The sequence below is a fragment of the Myxine glutinosa genome, chromosome 13, assembly GCF_964187855.1.
Source record: "Myxine glutinosa chromosome 13, kmMyxGlut1.1, whole genome shotgun sequence".
Lineage (NCBI taxonomy): Eukaryota > Metazoa > Chordata > Myxini > Myxiniformes > Myxinidae > Myxine > Myxine glutinosa.
Genome location: NC_136273.1, coordinates 86,780,882 through 86,800,843, shown reverse-complemented (window position 1 = coordinate 86,800,843; position 19,962 = coordinate 86,780,882). Strand labels below are relative to the sequence as shown.

Here is a 19,962-nt window from a genome sequence, read left to right as displayed (position 1 = left end):
ATAATATAGACGTTCGCATGTCCTTCGACGTCATCATGGTGCTTGAACCCATGAAGGCGTCAAATCAATATTCCACATTACAGACCGATCCAGATCATCATCATCACTGGGTCGATCTCGATCAGACAGCCAATCCAGATGCTTTGCTGGAATAGTGGCAAGATGTTTGCTTTTACACCAATATACCATTTTGCAGGAACACATTGCATGTGTTCATTTACTGCAGAAAGATGGTGCCACGTGCTAGAAATCCAGAACCACCTTGGCCTGAAAGAGACAGGAGCTGTAGCTTCTTGACTGGGTATACCCACAGTCCTGACATGAACGCCATCAAGCATTTCGAGGTAATATTGATTGAGAGACGTGGAAAGGCAGATCTCTGCAAAGTAATACCCAAGAGCTGCAATTAAATCTGCTACACATTTGGCAAAATCTGGATCAGATCATCAAACAGAATATTGGTTGGAATCAACAGAACTGAACATTGAGTGAGGTATTCTAACCTCTATGGGGGGGGGGGGGGGGGGGGGCAAGGAGAAGCTGACCTTTTGAGTGCCAAATCCTTGTTAGACCAATTAAATAATTGGAGGGAAGTGTTGATATATGGTGGGAGTTCGTCAGAAGTGTGTGTGTGTGTGTGTGTGTGTGTGTGTGTGTGTGTGTGTGTGTGTGTGTGTGTGTGTGTGTGTGTGTGTGTGTGTGTGTGTGTGTGTGTGTGTGTAAATAATATACGAGCAAATGTACCCGGCGTTGCCGGATAATGCCGAATCGCTCTGTGATGGGAATATTAAGAGAAAGGGGGAGAGAGAGGAGGGGAGAGAGAGAGGGGGGGAAAGAGAGGAGGAAGGGGGGAAAGAGAGGAGGAAGGGGGGAAAGAGAGGAGGAAGGGGGGAAAGAGAGGAGGAAGGGGGGAAAGAGAGGAGGAAGGGGGGAAAGAGAGGAGGAAGGGGGGAAAGAGAGGAGGAAGGGGGGAAAGAGAGGAGGAAGGGGGGAAAGAGAGGAGGAAGGGGGGAAAGAGAGGAGGAAGGGGGGAAAGAGAGGAGGAAGGGGGGAAAGAGAGGAGGAAGGGGGGAAAGAGAGGAGGAAGGGGGGAAAGAGAGGAGGAAGGGGGGAAAGAGGAGGAAGGGGGGAAAGAGAGGAGGAAGTGGGGAAAGAGAGGAGGAAGGGGGGAAAGAGAGGAGGGGGAGAGAGAGGAGGGGGCGAGAGAGGAGGGGGAGAGGGAGAAGGAGGAGGAGAGAGAAGAAGGGATGGAGGAGGGAAGAGGGAGAGGAGAGGGAGGAGGGAAGAGGGAGAGGAGAGGGGCAGGGGGAGGGGTAGGGGGAGGGGAAAGGGATGAGGGAGAAGGGGGGAGAGAGGGAGAGGAGAGGGGTAGGGGAGAGAGAGTGGGAACAGATACAAGAGGGAGGTGGGGAGCGGAGCCTTACCACGTCACTATAATGTACACTCCAGGAAGGAAGGGTTGTGTGAGGAGGGGAGTGGGAGCGAGAGAGGGAGAGGGAGAGTGGGGAAGGGCTGGGGAAAGAGAGAGAGAGGTAGGGGAGAGGTTGAGAGAGAGAAAGGAGGAGGAAGCCTCACCAAACGTCATAATACTGTAACCAAAACTGAATTGATTCTCACCAAATTTAGTTTACGAGGGCCTTTATCAACCTCACTGACTATGAAAAGCGAAAACAGATATCGAATCCGAGTTAAAATGAGCCTGAGATCCTGGAGAACATTTGGAGCCATCAGGATAACAACGACAAAAAAAAGAATGATGCGGCGCCTGAATGCCTAACATCAAGTTATTATCTGCGTTCACGAAGCAAATAGCAGGGTTGAGCGATCAATTGCATGTCTGCGCATGTCCTACCTGTCTATTTTTTAAAATTCATTTTCCAGCAAGCATTTTTCCAATTGACACTAAATTTTGCACCATATGAGCACCTCCTCCTGTAGAATTGTTAGTGATAATTATGACGTCATAGGTCACGTTGAACGGGCACCATCTTGGAAAAAACGAAAAACGTTACCCCTCTCTATCTCCGAAAATGCTCAATGGAAAAAATTGAAATATGGTGCATTGTCAAGTATTCCCCATGTGGAATAAGTGTTGTTAACGATGACGTCATTGCTGCCATAAAAAATCGACAATTTCTGACGTCATAATTAGACAAGAACAACGCCTGATCCGATCAGTTTGAATTTCTTTTTCTCGACAACTGAATCCGATTGACACGGAATTTTCACCATAGGAGCGCCTCCTCTTGTATAATTTTTCGTGATAATTATGACGTCATAGGTAACGTTGTCCAGGCGTCATCTTGGAAAAACTTTGCACCTCGATAGCTCCAAAACCGCTCCATGGAAAAAGGCCAGACTAGGCTTTCCATGAACACCGGTTCGATATACGAACAAACAATACAGATCTCTCAAAGTCAGTTGCCACCATGGACAGTCAAAGGTAAGTGTAACTTTCCCTTTCCTCCACTTTTTTCTCTCACAATTTTAATCTTTCCTTTTTTTCATCGTTTTACTTTATTCATAATCTTTCTTCTCTCCCTGTCAGCATTTTTCACTTCTTGTTTGTTTCCCTATTGTTCCCCCATTTATTCCAGTCCCAGTCCCCTTGACTTTAAACTCCTGAACCCTGACCCTCCCTTTTATGAGTTATCAGAACAAGTCATTCCCACGCCATGTGCACTTTGATCCCTCGTTTAGCTCTGACATATGCACCTCTGACTCACTCCCACCCTATGTCAACCTATACCGAAAACATGTCTCCCTATTTTCCTCCAACAAAGGGTCAACATAAAATTCCACACCGAGAATGAAGGTGTGGAGGTTGAAAGAGGTGACAGTAAGGGAGGCATTAAAAGAGAGGCTGAGTAGGGTCGAGGATGATGTGGTTGAGCTTGAAAGTGGTTGGATGTCAATGAAAGCTAGTCTTGGGAGCCGTTGGTGAGGTATGTGGATGGACAAAAGGACCACCGAGGCACTCGGAAACATGGTGGTGGGATGATGAAGTTGGAAAGGGGATTGACGAGAAGAGGAAGAAGTTCAAGGAGTGGCAGAAGGCGAAGGGTACGGGAGCAGAAACAGCAGAGCATGAAAGTTATAAGGCAGCCAGGAAGGCTGCAAAGAAAGAGGTAGCAAAGGCGCAGGAGGCATGTAGGAAAATGTTCGGAGAATGCTTGGATTCGGAAGAGGGTCAGAAAGCAGTATTCAGGATTGCAAAGCAGATAGCGAAAGAGAGGTGTGATGTGATGGGGGTGAGTTGCTTGAAGGATGAAGTGGGACAAATCGTTGTCGACCCAGATGGAATTAAAGGAAGATGGAAAAGATATATGGAAATGCTGTTGAATACAGAGAATGAATGGGATGGCAACATAGAGAGTAACCCAGTTTTAGGACCGGCAGAGAAGATAACTGAGAAGGAAGTTGAGGAAGCGATAAAAGCAATGAAAGGTAGAAAAGCGGGAGGGCCGACGGGAGTTGTGGGAGATATGTTGAAGGCAGCAGGAAGTTGGGGTGTGAAGAGAATGACAGAGATCTGTAATCTGGTGGTGAAAGAAGGCCACATTCCAATGGATTGGGAACTGAGTACCCTCGTCCCTCTATACAAGGGGAAAGGTGACCCTCTGGAGTGTGGCTCGTACCGAGCGATAAAGGTATTGGAGCATGGAATGAAGGTATTGGAAAGGGTGTTGGAGAGGAGGATAAGGAAGAAAGTGAAGATCGACGAAATGCAGGTTGGATTTATGCCAGGAAGAGGAACGACAGACGCGCTTTTCATTGTGAGGCAGTTGCAGGAGTACATGGAGAAGAGGAAGAAGTTGTTTCTTGGGTTTGTTGATCTGGAGAAAGCATTCGATAGGGTTCCACGCAAAGTATTGACATGGGCATTGAGGAAGTTAGGAGTGGAGGAATGGTTGATCAGAGTAGTGATGGCAATGTACAAAAGAGCGCGCACAGCTGTAAGGACGAAGGACGGGAACAGTGGTGAGTTTGAGGTGAAGGTGGGAGTGCATCAGGGGTCGGTACTAAGTCCACTACTATTTGTAGCTGTGATGGAGGTGCTGGCTCAGAACGTAAAGGAGGGTTTACCGTGGGAGTTGTTGTATGCAGATGATCTGGTGTTGATTGCGGAAAGTATGGATGGACTGAAGGAAAAGATGAACAAGTGGAAGGAATGTATGGAGACAAAAGGTCTGAAGGTGAATATCGGAAAGACAAAGGTGATGGCAAGTGGTAAAGCATGTGGTGAGGTGGAAAGAACTGGGAAGTGGTCCTGTGCTGTGTGTAGGAAGGGTGTCGGAGTGAACTCCATTCAATGTACAATGTGCGCTGAGTGGGTTCATCAAAAATGTAGTGGTCTGAGAGGGTCATTAACCAGTGTGGCAGCTACATTCAAATGTAAGGTCTGCAGGGAGCTGCAGATGGAGGAAATGTTGAGTTGGATCTTGGAGACGGCGTGAAGCTGGAAGGTGTGAAAACATTTTGCTACCTCGGAGACATGCTGAATGGAGAAGGTGGATCAGACTCGGAAACGGTTGCTCGAGTGAGATGTGCATGGAAGACGTTTGGGGAACTGAGTGGCGTGCTGATGATGAGGGGAGTGTCGTTGACGCTGAAGGGAAAGGTGTATGCTGCATGTGTGAGAAGTGTTATGATTTATGGGAGCGAGACATGGGTAATGAACGTAGAGCAGCAACGAAGGTTGGAAAGGGTGGAAATGAAAATGGTTCAACGGATGTGCGGAGTATCGTTGAGAGAGAGGAAGACAAATGATGAATTGCGAAAGATGATGGGAATAGAGCCTGTGATTGATGCTGTGAAGAGGAACAGGTTGAGATGGTTTGGTCATGTGTTGAGGAAGGATGAAAGTGACTGGTTGAGAAGAGTGATGGAAATGAATGTAGAAGGAAGTAGAGGACGGGGAAGACTGAGAAAGACTTGGCTAAAGATGGTGGAAGAAGAAATGCGGGCAAGGGGGTTAACAAGGAGAGATGCAGAAAATAGGGCAAAATGGAGAAGATTGTCATGGGGACCACAAGGCTAACCCCCGCTCTAGTAGGGAAAATGGCCTTTAAAATGCATGTTGTTGTTGTTGTAAAGGGTCAACATATGAAATGTCAGCTTCTCTTTACTTCCCACAGTGGTTAGCATACTTTGATCATCATTCTGTCGATTCCATCCATGGTTCTACCTGTCAGGTGATGCAGAACGACAGGAGACTGCATGGTTAAGACTAGCTTTCCATTGTCATCCAGAATATCAGTGATTCGATGCCTTCACACAGGTTCAAACACCATATGATACCAAAAGAGATACCACCAAATACTGTATTTGTTCCATTAATTTTGGGTTAATGCCACAGATTGTTAAAATTGATTTGGTTTCCCATCAGGGGTGTCCATTTTATTCTGGCACAGCACTGTGGTATCACGATCTTGTAAAACACCCACCTCGTGCACAGAAAACCCCAAACAGGAAGATGGTGACACACGTCAAGTAACCCGATGTCGATATAGCTTTTTCGTAATTCAGATGGCCTGAAATAAGAGGAAAATTGTGGAAGAACAGGCACAAGCGCTAAAAGTAAAGATGTTAGTTTTTGAATCTCAATGTTTAATGATGCTATTTTTTATCTTACTAATCAAATTAAAATCATAACAGTGTATGATGATTGTAACAGGAACGACAACAAGGCATCCCATACCTTTCTTATATGCCAGGAGGAGCAGTAACGGAGACGTGTAAAGAGTAATAGACCACATGATCGATGCCTTTAAAAGAAAAATAAAGAAACCTTATTAATTAACAATTACATTTTTCGGACTTCAGTTCCATTCATTCAAGATTTCCTGAGACAAAATACATTTAGGACTTAAAGGTCACTTTTGTATTTCAAACACCTCACAGTAAATAAAATATTCCACAACATTGTTGTACACTTCACCTTCCATATCAAAGTCTCATGAACTTAATCAGGGAATCACTTTAAACTCTCGTAACAAAGCTAAATCTCTTGGCCTGTTGCTCTCGCATTGTCGACAGGTTGGTGATTGGTGGATGGTGGCCTCTGTCTTGTACCCTCTCCCCCCTCAAGCTCTGCAACACCAGGTGAGTGCATTCCACCAGTAACCCCCTTCTGGTGAAAATCCTAAAATTCAGACTTGCTGATCACCTCATTTGTTCCTCTTTGCTCTGATCTGTGGAATCAACTTCCTCAGTCTGTTTAATCTCATTCTTCCCTCCAGGGACTCAAGATACCTGTTCACCTACTCTTCAGGTCATCTCCCATCCATACTCATAACCTTTTGTACCCTCATTTCCACTCCCCAAAACCAACCCTTCCTTGGCCGTTCATTGCATTTTCTCCCCTCTGCCTTTATTTATTTATTTCACTGCTCTTTCATCGCCGGTTTTCACGTTGTGTTCTACCAGCCCTTATTTGTGCTCAAGCTTATATACAGCTTGTTCGTAACATCTACCTTCCTCCCTTCTCCTCCCCCTCCTCTCGTTCTTCACCTCATCAATTATTCCTCCTGGTGTCAGTATACCCTGCTGTCGGTGCGTTTTCCACCTTTTCACCATGTTCTCTGTTCTGTTCTGTGCTCCAGCTCTTCCACAAGTCTCGATTTTGTACACAAAATGGGCATTGTAATTAGTGTGTTTTTGCGTGTGTGCGCAAGTGTGCCTATGTGCTTGTGCACGTGTGCACATGTCAGTGAGTCTGCAAGCAGATCAATTTTAATAGTGCGGTCTTAAGTAAAGTTTGCAAGGTTGCCTAACGTGTAACCACAACATCTTTACAATCTAATCTAACGGCAAGTTAATTTTGTTCCTGCATGTGGATTGTGTTAACGTTAACCACACCAGTTCCCATTGGTTGTAATCTCCATTCTGCTGGTTTCAGCTAATGGAACCGAGTCCTCCCAGGACCCAAAATATCCACCTCCATTTCGTTACAAGAACACATTTCAAGGACCAATCGTACATTAGTCATTCTCAAATAAGTCTTTTTGTCTATTCCCAATCTGTCTAGCTCTTTTTTTCGAGCTTTCATGCTCTTTTGGCGTTATATTTATATTTTGTATTTTTTGCAATAATTGGGGCTGTATTCATTGCTGTTTCAATTTCATGTGTAGCATCTTCTATTTGCACCTGTTCTTGGAAATACTTTGCAAGAGGAGTTAGAGATACCTGTTCTGGCCTATTGTCTTCGTGTTTGTGTACAAAATGTCTTTGGTAATCTGGTGAGCTTTTCACATATTCAACCAATCCGACTGTCATCATTCTGAGCACTCGGATTGTGCTCCATCAGGCCGCTACCTCATTCTCGTCTTGGCAGTTACATGCTTGGGATGCAATGGATTTTGTGGAACATTTTGTGGACGGTGAGGAGTTTGTGTTTTGATATCGAGTTAATTGATATCAGCTTGCGGCCAGTTTATTATTCTGTGACTGCATGGGAACACTGGTACTGCGAGTTGGTTTATAGGTTTGATTTTGTTTCTCGGGAAGAGGTACGCTTTCAGGATCAGCCTCATTCTACGCAGGTATTCTTTGGCAATTGTTTGCACATATGCGCACCTGCAATTCAATTTTAATGTCATTGAAGTCCCATTTCACAAGCTTTCATTATTAGGCCAATTTGTGATCGGTCAGTGCAAAGGGTTTTAAATCCTCTTTGTACATACGTGTAACCTTTCCTGTTTCTTTAGACGTTCTTCTGTTGGATGTTTGGCTGTATCTATACCCTTTGTCGTTAATGAGGTTAATCATGGGATCGAGGGTGAGATAAAAACAGAAAGAGGGCTGTTGTCTTGGAAGATCCCGTGTCATATATTCACTCTTTTTATACACGAAACATGATTGAGGCTCGTAGAAGAGCTAAAGCAGAATGGAAGGGGGAAACACCAACATCAGAGTACAAGTAAGAGTGAGGATGAAATGAAGGGGAGGAGGAGAAGAACACATGGGGGTGAACAAACTGAACAGAAACTGAATGAAACACAGCAAGAAGAGAAAGGGGAAGGAAGTGATAAAACAAAAAAGGAACAAACCAACCGACAACAAAAAAATGAAAATAGGTGAGGAAGAGGGAGAAAATCACAATAACCTGGAAAAAGAGAGTACTTGCTAATGGGATAATTTGGGGTAGAAGGGATCATGAGTATTGATGGTGGGTGACCTTGCTCATGGTGAACAGCTGCTGGTGAACAGCTGCTTGAAACCATCGGATAGAAGAATGGGACTAACAAGACTGAGGAAGTTGGTTCTACAGGTGATAGAAAAGAGGCGAGCCTAGATTTTTGGAATTTGAAAAGAAGAGGGCCACTGGCTGACCGTGTGTGCCCTACAGAAACCTGGGAGGGACAGAGCCAAGAGAGGGCAAAGAGGGGGGGGGGCAAGACCAAAGAGGAGGCGGTAGAATGGAGAGGCCACAAACCTGTCTGCGAAGTGAAGGTAACAGGCCGAGACACAGAGCTTAATCTTAGTATAATTCACCAAATGTCCGTCTGTCCGTCCGTTCGAAGGTACCGCAAAAACGGCTGAACCGATCGCAATGATATTTTGGGTGGGTAATCCTGGGATCTCCTGGAGTAAAATAGGGTATATTGTTTTTCCAATTTCAGCTTTGGCCTCCAGCATTTTCAGGTTTGGACTCCCGCATAACGTTATTTTCCCGGGTGCTGCACAAACGGCTGCACCGATCGCTGCACAGCTGCACCGATCGGACTCGGTGACCTCGGACAAAGACCTTTTATAAGGACAAGGGTTGAATCCCTGCTTGAGAGAATGCCAACCACCTCCCCGCCATCACGGTCGTCTCTCCAACTCACAATCCCACGAGATATGGGGAAAGGACGACCCAAAACCAATTATCTTGTTTTTGATTCGTATATAAACATCATTAAAAGTAAATAATGACCTCGGCCAAAGTTCAAACGACGTGAGTTTAATCTCTACATGAGAGAATTCCACGTAGCTATTTGGGCGGTGTATACGCTAACAGATCGCTGGCTCCATCGATCTTGCCAAGGCCGTAACACAAATCGGCTCAACATCCTTTTAGCTGTTGACTTGGTAGTTTTCACAATGAAGGAAACATTAACAATGTTGTTAAAAGTTTATTTTGTGATTAATTTGTGATTGGAGTTATGTTGTTTGGAATGAAAAAAGATATTGAGTTCAAGTGAATGACGACATGCCGTGACGGTTTCTACCTTCTAAACATGAACTTCACGGATCGCCATATGCAGATTCGCCACGGACCCACGATCGATGTTTCTATACGTGAACGTACCCATTTGTTTGCAAACGGGTACGTTTTTCATGGAAGTCCTTCATGAACTTGCTGTCCATGTCTGACGTGCGACTGAGGGTGCTACAGAATTGTGGAATTTATTGGTTTCATGCTTTAGCATTCACCGTATCTGCATTTCCTGTTTGCTTCCGGCCTCCCACCCGTGCGTAGCACGGGTATCTCACAAGTCACGGGAAATTCCAATGATCATGAGGGCCTGCCTTTCCTCGGTATCAAGAAGAGCAAGGTGTGAAGCAGGGACGCCAACCCAAAGGGGAGAGCAGTGCTCTGTCAGAGCTGTGAATTAAGGCCTTGTAGTAGTCTCAAAAGTTCAGATTGTCCATAGAAAGACCTTGCACGCTGAAGGCTGTATTTGGAGGGCATATTGAAAATATGGTCTGCACAAAAGAGATCATGGCTGATGGAGAGCCCAAAGGTTTGAGTGACTTGACCTCTTTAAGTGGGTTGTTTAGGAAATCCATGGGTGGGTTTACCAGGGCAGGGTCAGATCCAGAGTGGGGGAGAGGGGGGGGCACACCCGGCGCAAACCCTCACCAAATCCCTTGGTGGCGCACCCGGCGTGCAGCCTCCCAAAACCCCTCCGTTCCCTTCAAAAGCGATCGTTTTTTTTTCATAATAGTGGCCTGTTGGTCCATTGGACCAAATTTTCTTTCGCCTTTCCGGCCTTGTAGCATACCAGCCTGGTGTATTGCTTGAACATTAGGTTGCTTTTCACCAAGCCCAGATGTGCTTTGGCCAGGGTGGGAGAGTTGGGAGGATTATGCGTTCGTTCGTATTATTGCCAAATGATACTATTATTATTGTTGTTCGTAATATTATTAGTATTAATTAATAAAAACTATGTTGCAATATTATCATTATCCCGTCCTCTGCCCAGCAGCAGATGGGGTATTGTAACCACGTGTGTCTGTGTCTGCGTCTGTGTCTGTCGTAACCTTTTTACCATTTGAGTTTTGTCATCAAATTTTCACCAAACCTTTATTATGATAACTAGCAACGGTGCCCGCCCTAGGGGCGGGGCTTCAATTGGGAGGCCCAAATGAAAAGGCAAAATATCAGAAATTAAAGGCTTTTTTTCTTTTAAACGATTTGTATGAACATAAGTTAAATCTCGATCAGTGCAGCCGTTTATGCGACACCCGGGAAAATAACGTCATGCGGGAACAAGTATCAGCAGGATGTGGCAGTGTGGGAGTCCACGTTTCTGATCCTCCTTTATGCCAAAGTAGCCCACCACTTCTCCAAGCATTCCGCTCTTCAGATCCGCCATGAGAGATTTAAGCTCGATACTGAAGACGCGTGCAGTAAGTACTCCCGATGTCGTATGTACTGCCGATACGTGTTTCCTTCATTGTAAAAACTACCAAATCAACAGTTAAAAGGATTTTGAGCCGATAGGTGTTACAGCCTTGTCAAGATCAATGGAGTCAGCGATCTGTTAGCGTATGCACCGCTCAAATAGCTACAGTCACGTGAAAAAGTAAGCACACCCCATGTAAAGTTTTGACTTTTTCAACGTATTTCAACATACAGCTATTTGATCTTCATTTCAACAATATTGATAGATAAAGGTGATATAATATAACAAATATCATGAAACATTTACATTTTGTAGTCCATTGTATAATTTAAATAAACATTCATGCAAATTTCGCATGTGGAAAAAGTAAGTACACCCTTGGCTCTAATAGGTGGTATTGCCCCCTTTGGCAGAAACAACCTCAAGTAGGCATTTCTTATAACTGTCTACCAGTCTCTGACATCGAATGAGAGAAATTTTTGCCCACTCCTCCATGCAGAATTCTTTCAGCTGTGCGATGTTTGAGGGGTTTCTTGCATGCACAGCTCGTTTCAAATCCCCCCACAACATATCGATGGGATTTAGATCCGGGCTTTGACTTGGCCATTCCAGAACCCTCCATTTCTTTCTTTTCAGCCATTCCTTGGTGGATTTACTGGTATGTTTGGGGTCATTGTCATGTTGCAAGGTCCACCTTCAGGTGAGCTTCAGCTTTCTGACAGATGGCCTCACATTATCCTCAAGCACCCTATGGTACAATGAAGAATTCATAGTGGATTCTATGATGGTGAGCTGCCGAGGCCCTGATGCAGCAAAGCTGCCCCAAACCATAATATTTCCACCACCATGCTTTACAGTTGGTATCAGGTTCTTGTGGTCAAATGCTGTCTTTGGTTTTCGCCAAACATGTCTTCTGGTACTGTGGCCAAATAGCTCTACCTTTGACTCATCTGTCCAGAGCACATTGTTCCAGACGTGCTGGTCTTTGTCTCGGTGTTCATTGGCAAACTTTAGACTTACCCTGATGTTCTTTCTGGACAGCAAAGGTTTCTTCCTGGCACACCTCCCATGTAGATCAAATTTGTGCAGCTTCTTTCTAATGGTGGACTCGTGCACTTTGACATCAAAAGTGGCAAGAGCTACCTGTTGGTCGCGTGATGATATTCTGGGGTCCTTAGAGACTTCTTTCAGCATCTTGCGGTCTGCTCTCGGGCTGAACTTGCTGGGGCGACCTGGCCTGAACAAGTTGGCAGTTGTTTGGAATCTTCTCCACTTGTAGATGATTTTCCGGACAGTCGAATTATTGATTTCAAATTGTTTGGAGATCTTTTTAAATCCCTTCCCAGACTCGTAGGCATCTATAACCTTATTTATAACCAGCTCAAAGAGCTCTTTTGATGTAGGCATGGTGACGCCGCACACTTCAACAACAAAGAGCAAACCAAACTAAATGTTTGAGGTTGAAATAAGACAGGTTCCTCCAAGATCCTCTCCGATGATGTTCTAATCATTTGCACCTGAGCTGGTGCACCTGATTCTAATTTTAGGTATTTAAAGTAGTGATAAATGTAGGGGTGTACTTACTTTTTCCACATGCAAAATTTGCATTTATGTTTATTTAAATTATACAATGGACTACAAAATGTAAATGTTTCATGATATTTGTTATATTATATCACCTTTATCTATCAATATTGTTGAAATGAAGATCAAATGGCTGTATGTTGAAATATGTTGAAAAAGTCAAAACTTTACATGGGGTGCACTTACTTTTTCACGTGACTGTATGTGGAATTCTCTAATATAGAGATTAAACGTCGTTAGAACTTTGGCCGAGGTCATTATCTACTTTTAATGATGTTTAATGATGTTTATATTGGTTGGATCGTCCTTTCCGCATATCTCGTGGGATTGTGAGTTGGAGAGACGGCCGTGATGGCGGGGAGGGGGTTGGAATTCTCGCAAGCAGGGATTCAACCCGTGTCCTTATAAAAGGTCTTTGTCCGAGGTCACCGAGTCCGATCGGTGCAGCCGTGCAGTGATCGGTGCAGCCGTTTGTGCGGCACCCGGGAAAACAACATTGTCACAATGGAAACATCGTCACAATGAATGTTATGCGAACGCTAATGTTATGTGGGAGTCCAAACCTGAGAATGCTGGAGACCAAAGCTGAAATTGGAAAAACTAAATAGCCTATTTTACTCCTGGAGATCCCAGGATTACCCACCCAAAATATCGTTGCGATCGGTTCAGCCGATTTTGCGGTACCTTTGAACGGACAGACAGACAGACGGACGGACATTTTGTGAATTATAGTAAGATACGGAGAAGGCAAATTCATAATTTTGTCCAAAGGTCAAAGTCGCATAAAATCATCAATTTTCATCCAATTGACCTGAAATTTCAATTCACCATTTGAGATGTGTCATCAAATTTTCAACAAAGCTTTATCTATCTATAATTCCAGTAATCTCTGTGTGTATGTTTGTATGTTTGTATGTTTGTATGTCTGTGACCGCTGTTTCTCGACAACCACGGGTCCGATATACTTTAAACTTGCCAGGTATATTGCTGGGGACCCGAGGATGTGCCTTTTCAAGGTTTCATATTAATCGGACAAGTAGTTACCGAGCTATGGCGATTTAGCCGTTCGCCGTTCGCTTTGGCGTTGCGAATGGACCAAACCATTTCATGTAAATAGAGGGGGGGGGGGGTTCTGTGGTCGTTGCGAATGGACCAAACCATTTCATGTAAATAGAGGGGGGGGATTGTCACTGTACTCGCAAGCCGTTCGCCGTTCGCTTTGGCGTTGCGAATGGACCAAAACATTTCATGAACCAAACCATTTCATGTAAATAGAGGGGGGGGGGGATTGTCACCGTACTCGCACCCACGTACCCACGTACCCACGTACGGGCATTGCACCCACGTACGGGCATGCCCTAGTTATGAGAAAATAGAGAAGGCAAATTTATAATTTGGTCAAAAGGTCAGCATCACATAAAATCATCAATTTTCATCCGATTGACCTGAAATTTCAATTTACCATTTGAGATTTGTCATGTCTGGCCCATAACGTTTTTACCATTTGAGTTTTGTCATCAAATTTTCAACAAAGCCTTATTATGAGAATATGGAGAAGGCAAATTTATGAATTGGTCAAAAGGTCAAAGGTCAGCATCACATAAAATCGTCAATTTTCATCCGATTGACCCGAAATTTTAAGAATTTGCATATTGGGCCACCGAGTTGGTTCACCAATCAAAAGCAACAAGCCAATTGTTTGTTTTTTAGATCAAAAAGTCAAAGGAAAGGTTGCATAAAATCATAAATTTTTTCCCAATTGACCTTAAATTATAAGAATTTGCATATCGGGTCAAAGAATTGGTTCAAGAATGAAAAGCTAGAACCTGATTTTTTTTTTTAGATCTAAAGCTCAAAGGCCAAGAAAAGCTGCATAAAATCATCAACTTTCATTTTGTATTTTGTTTTAAACTGTTTTCGTTATTTTGCGCATACAGAAGAAGACGACGACGACTGAAAACAAATGGATGCAAGCGGACTTTGAATTTTCACATGCTTTCTAGTTCTTTTTGTTATTACCCTCGCCAGAGGAGAGGGTATTGCATTTGAGTCCGTTTGTTTGTCTGTTTGTTTGTTTGTCTGTTTGTTTGTACGCACAGAATAAATATGATTTTCTCTGAAACCGTTGGTTCGATTGACAGGTAATTTTCATCATAGGTGCACCAACTCCATCTGTAGAATTTTTAAAATAATTATGATGTCATAGGTCACGTGGTTCTGCCGCCATCTTGGAAAAATAAAAAAACTTTGCACCTCCATATCTCGAAAAGCACCGAATAGAAAAAAATTGAGACATGGCTCATTGCAAAGAACTCTCCATGGGGAATAAAATATGTTAATGATGATGTCATAGGTGCCTCCCTTATGACGTCATAATTCGACAAGTACAAAACTTCATCCAAGCAAATTAAGCTGATCTATTTGGAAACATGGGAATTCTTCTGCATTATTTGTAGTTAATTAGCCTGGAAAACTCAGGAGATCATGACGATCATTTTGAAGCATCACATTCCACATCAGAAAGCTCCAGTAAAATTCCAGAAAAAAAACATGCCACACACACGCACATTTGATGTATGTTGCAAGGACTGCAGCCTCGACTAGCATGCCAAACAGGCCTTGGGCACGGTTCACCAAAGGTGTCCAATTTAACCACAAGTTGATTTTACACCTTGAATGTGCATAAAGTCCAAGTTTGAGACAATCTACTGTAACAAACATCACACAAACAGCTTTGTGCAGAGAAAGCATAAGAGATGTCACCTTTTAAATAATATAATAAAATATTAAATTGCCATTTTAATTAAATGAATTGTCGAAAGAGAAATTAAAAATTGAAAAGCACGGTCACATTCCCAAAGGTATAGGAAAGGCACCATATTCTAACATTGCTGTGAGAGTGAATGTGTGAGTCCACACTCTTTCTCAGATCTACTGTAATCTATACCTCTCACACCGCCCCCCAGCGAGACTGTGTAAATTTTAAACACCATCTTGTCTTGTCCAACCGTTTCCCTCACCGTCTCCCCCACACCGACACGGTTCATTACCTTTTTATCCTCAATCACACCACTCCAAACCATGAGCCTTGACCTTACATGAGATATCTGCATCAACAGATCACTTTTAAGCGAGTATGTATGAGACGTCACACTCACCCAGCCCAGAATGCTGTCACTGTGTCTTTCCAAACCGTGAGGTGAGTAATCTGTTCCCTGGAAATGAACAAGGCAAAGATTAATGTTCTTGTCAACTTCTTGTTGCTTCATATGCAGCCTATGGCTGCTGGTTGCATCATTTTTTGGAAGCACGGCTGTGCCACTGATGCAGTGCCCCCCTGTTACCAGTCAGATGGTACTCATTTTGCCGACATTGGAAGGACTAGGGCATGCCCGTACTATATATATATCTAAAATTATATCCCCCCCCTCTATTTACATGAAATGGTTTGGTCCAAAGCGAACGGCTTGCGAGTACGGTGACAATCCCCCCCCTCTATTTACATGAAATGGTTTGGTCCAAAGCGAACGGCTTGCGAGTACGGTGTTTTTTATCGGACCCATGGAATTATAGATAGTAGTTTTAATTAGTTTTAAAACATAGTTTAACGGCAACATAGTTTTCCAACGTGAAATAAATGAATACGCTCTCAAATGTGCCGTCCGAGGCAGAGTCTGTTCGCCACGTTCGGCACACGTGATAGCTCGCTGCTCTCTGATTGGTTGAATCGTTTTTTGGACATAGCTCGGTAACTACTTGTCCGATTAATATGAAACCTTGAAAAGGCACATCCTCGGGTCCCCAGCAATATACCTGGCAAGTTTAAAGTATATCGGACCCGTGGTTGTCGAGAAACAGCGGTCACAGACATACAAACATACAAACATACAAACATACACACAGAGATTACTGGAATTATAGATAGACTAGGGCATGCCCGTACGTGGGTGCCCGTTCCTTGCCAAAAAAAAAAAAAAAAACGCTACCCGTACGCTCTACCCCGCCCGTACACAAAAAAAAACAACGCTCTTCGCTTCCGCCCTTCGCTCTGACTGAATTGGGAGAAATAATGCGCATAAGAAATCGAGAAATTATTATTTTCTCCGGAAGAAATCGAATTACGAACCGTAATGGCGCACGCGCTCGGCTCGCTCTCACATCGGCCACGCCTACGCAACAAAGCGTTCTGTGATTGGCTGCCGGAAGTGAAGTCTTCACTGTCCGGAAGGTCGCAAATCGCAGTTACGATGAATCGCAAATTAGTTTTAATTAGTTTTAAAACATAGTTTAACGGCAACATAGTTTTCCAACGTGAAATAAATGAATACGCTCTCAAATGTGCCGTCCGAGGCAGAGTCTGTTCGCCACGTTCGGCACACGTGATAGCTCGCTGCTCTCTGATTGGTTGAATCGTTTTTTGGACATAGCTCGGTAACTACTTCTCCGATTAATATGAAACCTTGAAAAGGCACATCCTCGGGTCCCCAGCAATATACCTGGCAAGTTTAAAGTATATCGGACCGGTAGTTGTCGAGAAACAGCGGTCACAGACAAACATACATACATACATACATACATACAAACATACAAACATACAAACATACACACAGAGATTACTGGAATTATAGATAGATGACAGGCTGAGTCAACACCTGGTGTTATTTAATGGCAAGACAGGGGCTCAAACTCAAGACCCTAAGATCTTAAGCCAGCCACCTTAACCGTTAAGGCCATTCCAGGCTGTTAGTATCCACTAATCAAGCGATTCATTAACTTTCAATTAATTTTAAGCCACTTGGTACAATTAGCAAGTTCAGATATAGCAGCATCAACCAGATCCACGTCCACCCAAGTTAAGCTAATCTCTTTCCGTATCAATCATCTGTCACATCAACGTGTCTCACTCACTCTGACCGCACCAAAGCAGGTGTAATCTGCAGCATCAACCATCCTCCCGACTCACTCACCACCGGCACGACCCTCTCAGAACCCTCTCACCACCGACTCTCACCACCTTCTCAGAATCCTCTCACCACCCTCTCACCACCGACTCTCACCACCTTCTCAGAATCCTCTCAGAACCCTCTCAGAACCCTCTCACCACCCTCTCACCACCAACATCACCCTCTCAGAACCCTCTCACCACCAACACCACCCTCTCAGAACCCTCTCACAACCAACACCACCCTCTCAGAACCCTCTCACCATCCTCTCACTCTCAGAGCCCTATCAGAATCCTCTCACCATCCTCTCAGAGCCCTCTCACCACCAACACCACCCTCTCAGAACCCTCTCACCATCCTCTCAGAGCCCTCTCAGAGCCCTCTCAGAACCCTCTCACCATCCTCTCAGAACCCTCTCACCATCCTCTCAGAACCCTCTCACCATCCTCTCAGAGCCCTCTTAGAGCCCTCTCAGAACCCTATCACCACCGACCACCGACACGACCCTCTCACCACCGACACAACCCTCACCACCAACACCACCCTCTCACCACCAACACCACCCTCTCAGAACCTTCTCACCACCGACACCACCCTCTCACCACCGACACCACCCTCTCAGAATCCTCTCACCACCAACACCACCCACTCAGAATCCTCTCACCACCGACACCACCCACTCAGAATCCTCTCACCACCAACACCACCCACTCAGAACCGACTCACCACCAACTCTCACCACCGACACCACCCTCTCAGAACCCTCTCACCACCGACACCACCCTCTCAGAACCCTCTCACCACCAACACCACCCACTCAGAACCGACTCACCACCAACACCACCCACTCAGAACCGACTCACCACCAACTCTCACCACCGACTCACTAATCACCTCTCACCACCGACTCACTCACCACCCTCTCAGAACCCTCTCACCACCAACACCACCCACTCAGAACCGACTCACCCTCTCACCACCACCACCGACTCTCACCACCCTCTCAGAACCTTCTCACCACCGACACCACCCTCTCAGAATCCTCTCACCACCAACACCACCCACTCAGAATCCTCTCACCACCGACACCACCCACTCAGAATCCTCTCACCACCAACACCACCCACTCAGAACCGACTCACCACCAACTCTCACCACCGACACCACCCTCTCACCACCGACACCACCCTCTCAGAACCCTCTCACCACCGACACCACCCTCTCAGAACCCTCTCACCACCAACACCACCCACTCAGAACCGACTCACCACCAACTCTCACCACCGACTCACTAATCACCTCTCACCACCGACTCACTCACCACCCTCTCAGAACCCTCTCACCACCAACACCACCCACTCAGAACCGACTCACCACCGACACCACCCTCTCACCACCAACACCACCGACTCTCACCACCCTCTCAGAACCTTCTCGCCACCGACACCACCCTCTCACCACCGACACCACCCTCTCAGAATCCTCTCACCACCAACACCACCCACTCAGAATCCTCTCACCACCGACACCACCCACTCAGAATCCTCTCACCACCAACACCACCCACTCAGAACCGACTCACCACCAACTCTCACCACCGACACCACCCTCTCACCGCCGACACCACCCTCTCAGAACCCTCTCACCACCGACACCACCCTCTCAGAACCCTCTCACCACCAACACCACCCACTCAGAACCGACTCACCACCAACTCTCACCACCGACTCACTAATCACCTCTCACCACCGACTCACTCACCACCCTCTCAGAACCCTCTCACCACCAACACCACCCACTCAGAACCGACTCACCACCGACACCACCCTCTCACCACCAACACCACCCACTCAGAAACGACTCACCACGGACACCACCATCTCACTCACTCACCACTGACTCACTCACCACCATTTCACCACCGACTCTCACCACTTCCAGCTCAATCGAGCATATTCCCCCCTCCATCTTACCTGGTCAGTCATCCCCTCCACCTTACCAGTTACCTGGTCAGTCATCCCCTCCATCTTATATGGTCAGTCGTCCCCCTCAGTCTTACCTGGTCAGTCGTCCCCCTCAGTCTTACCTGGTCAGTCGGCCCCTTGCGATGCTGACGATACAGACGGGGACCGAGCAAACATCGGATGAGAGACGCCATCACTGTTCACCCTCACAGCAAATTGCTTCCGTATCCGAGTCTTCGGTAATAAGTGAAAGTTTCACTTTCGGGACTGAACGTCACTCGTGTTGGTTATATTTTATTTGTTTCTAATTCAATTCCGCTTCATATCATACCGAGACCGAAGCTTCATGAGCTTCTTGTCAGCACAGACGAAACGTCGTCTAAACACGAGAACCGTCGAACTTTTCCCTGCTCCGACAACTGAACATTCCCTAAACGTTTATTATTCCATGATCTACTCGATTTTCACTCAATTTCCACGACTCCTCAGGTAAAGCGCGCTAACACGAAATGAGCCGGTTTCGATTGAAACCTAACTCATTCCTTCCGTGTCGAGGATTATAAATTCACTCATTCGCTGTTATTACATTCACACTCGGTTTTTAACACATCATCATCTCGTTAAACTATTTACTTACTGTTATAACAAAAAAAAAATGCACCTGTAAAATATAATTTATTATTTCTCTTAAGGAATCTAAGCGGAAAAATTGAATGAGTAAAAAAAAAATGGACGGCATGTTTTTCCTTCGGGAAAGAAATTATGGACGTCGTCTTTTGTGAAAACCTCTGGATTGCGCTCATAAGCTTTTATTTTAAAGATTCTTATTGCTTTCTGTACATCTTATCTGACTAT

The 19,962-nt window shown here is 45.1% G+C and overlaps 1 protein-coding gene across 4 annotated transcripts in view; it reads right to left on the bottom strand.

Moving 5' to 3' along the window:
* The window catches only part of ABHD16A (abhydrolase domain containing 16A, phospholipase), a 54,810-nt gene extending 35,144 nt beyond the window's left edge, over positions 1-19,666 (bottom strand). For all 4 annotated transcript variants that reach the window (XM_078767752.1, XM_078767754.1, XM_078767751.1 and 1 more), the window contains exons 1-4: positions 19,230-19,666; positions 15,359-15,415; positions 5,702-5,768; positions 5,448-5,534 (exon numbers count right to left, since the gene is read on the bottom strand). In XM_078767752.1, coding sequence (XP_078623878.1) covers positions 5,448-5,534; positions 5,702-5,768; positions 15,359-15,415; positions 19,230-19,301 — 283 coding nt within the window. In that variant the 5' untranslated portion in view covers positions 19,302-19,666. The remainder of the gene's footprint in view (positions 1-5,447; positions 5,535-5,701; positions 5,769-15,358; positions 15,416-19,229) is intronic.
* Between the last annotated feature and the right edge of the window lie 296 nt (positions 19,667-19,962).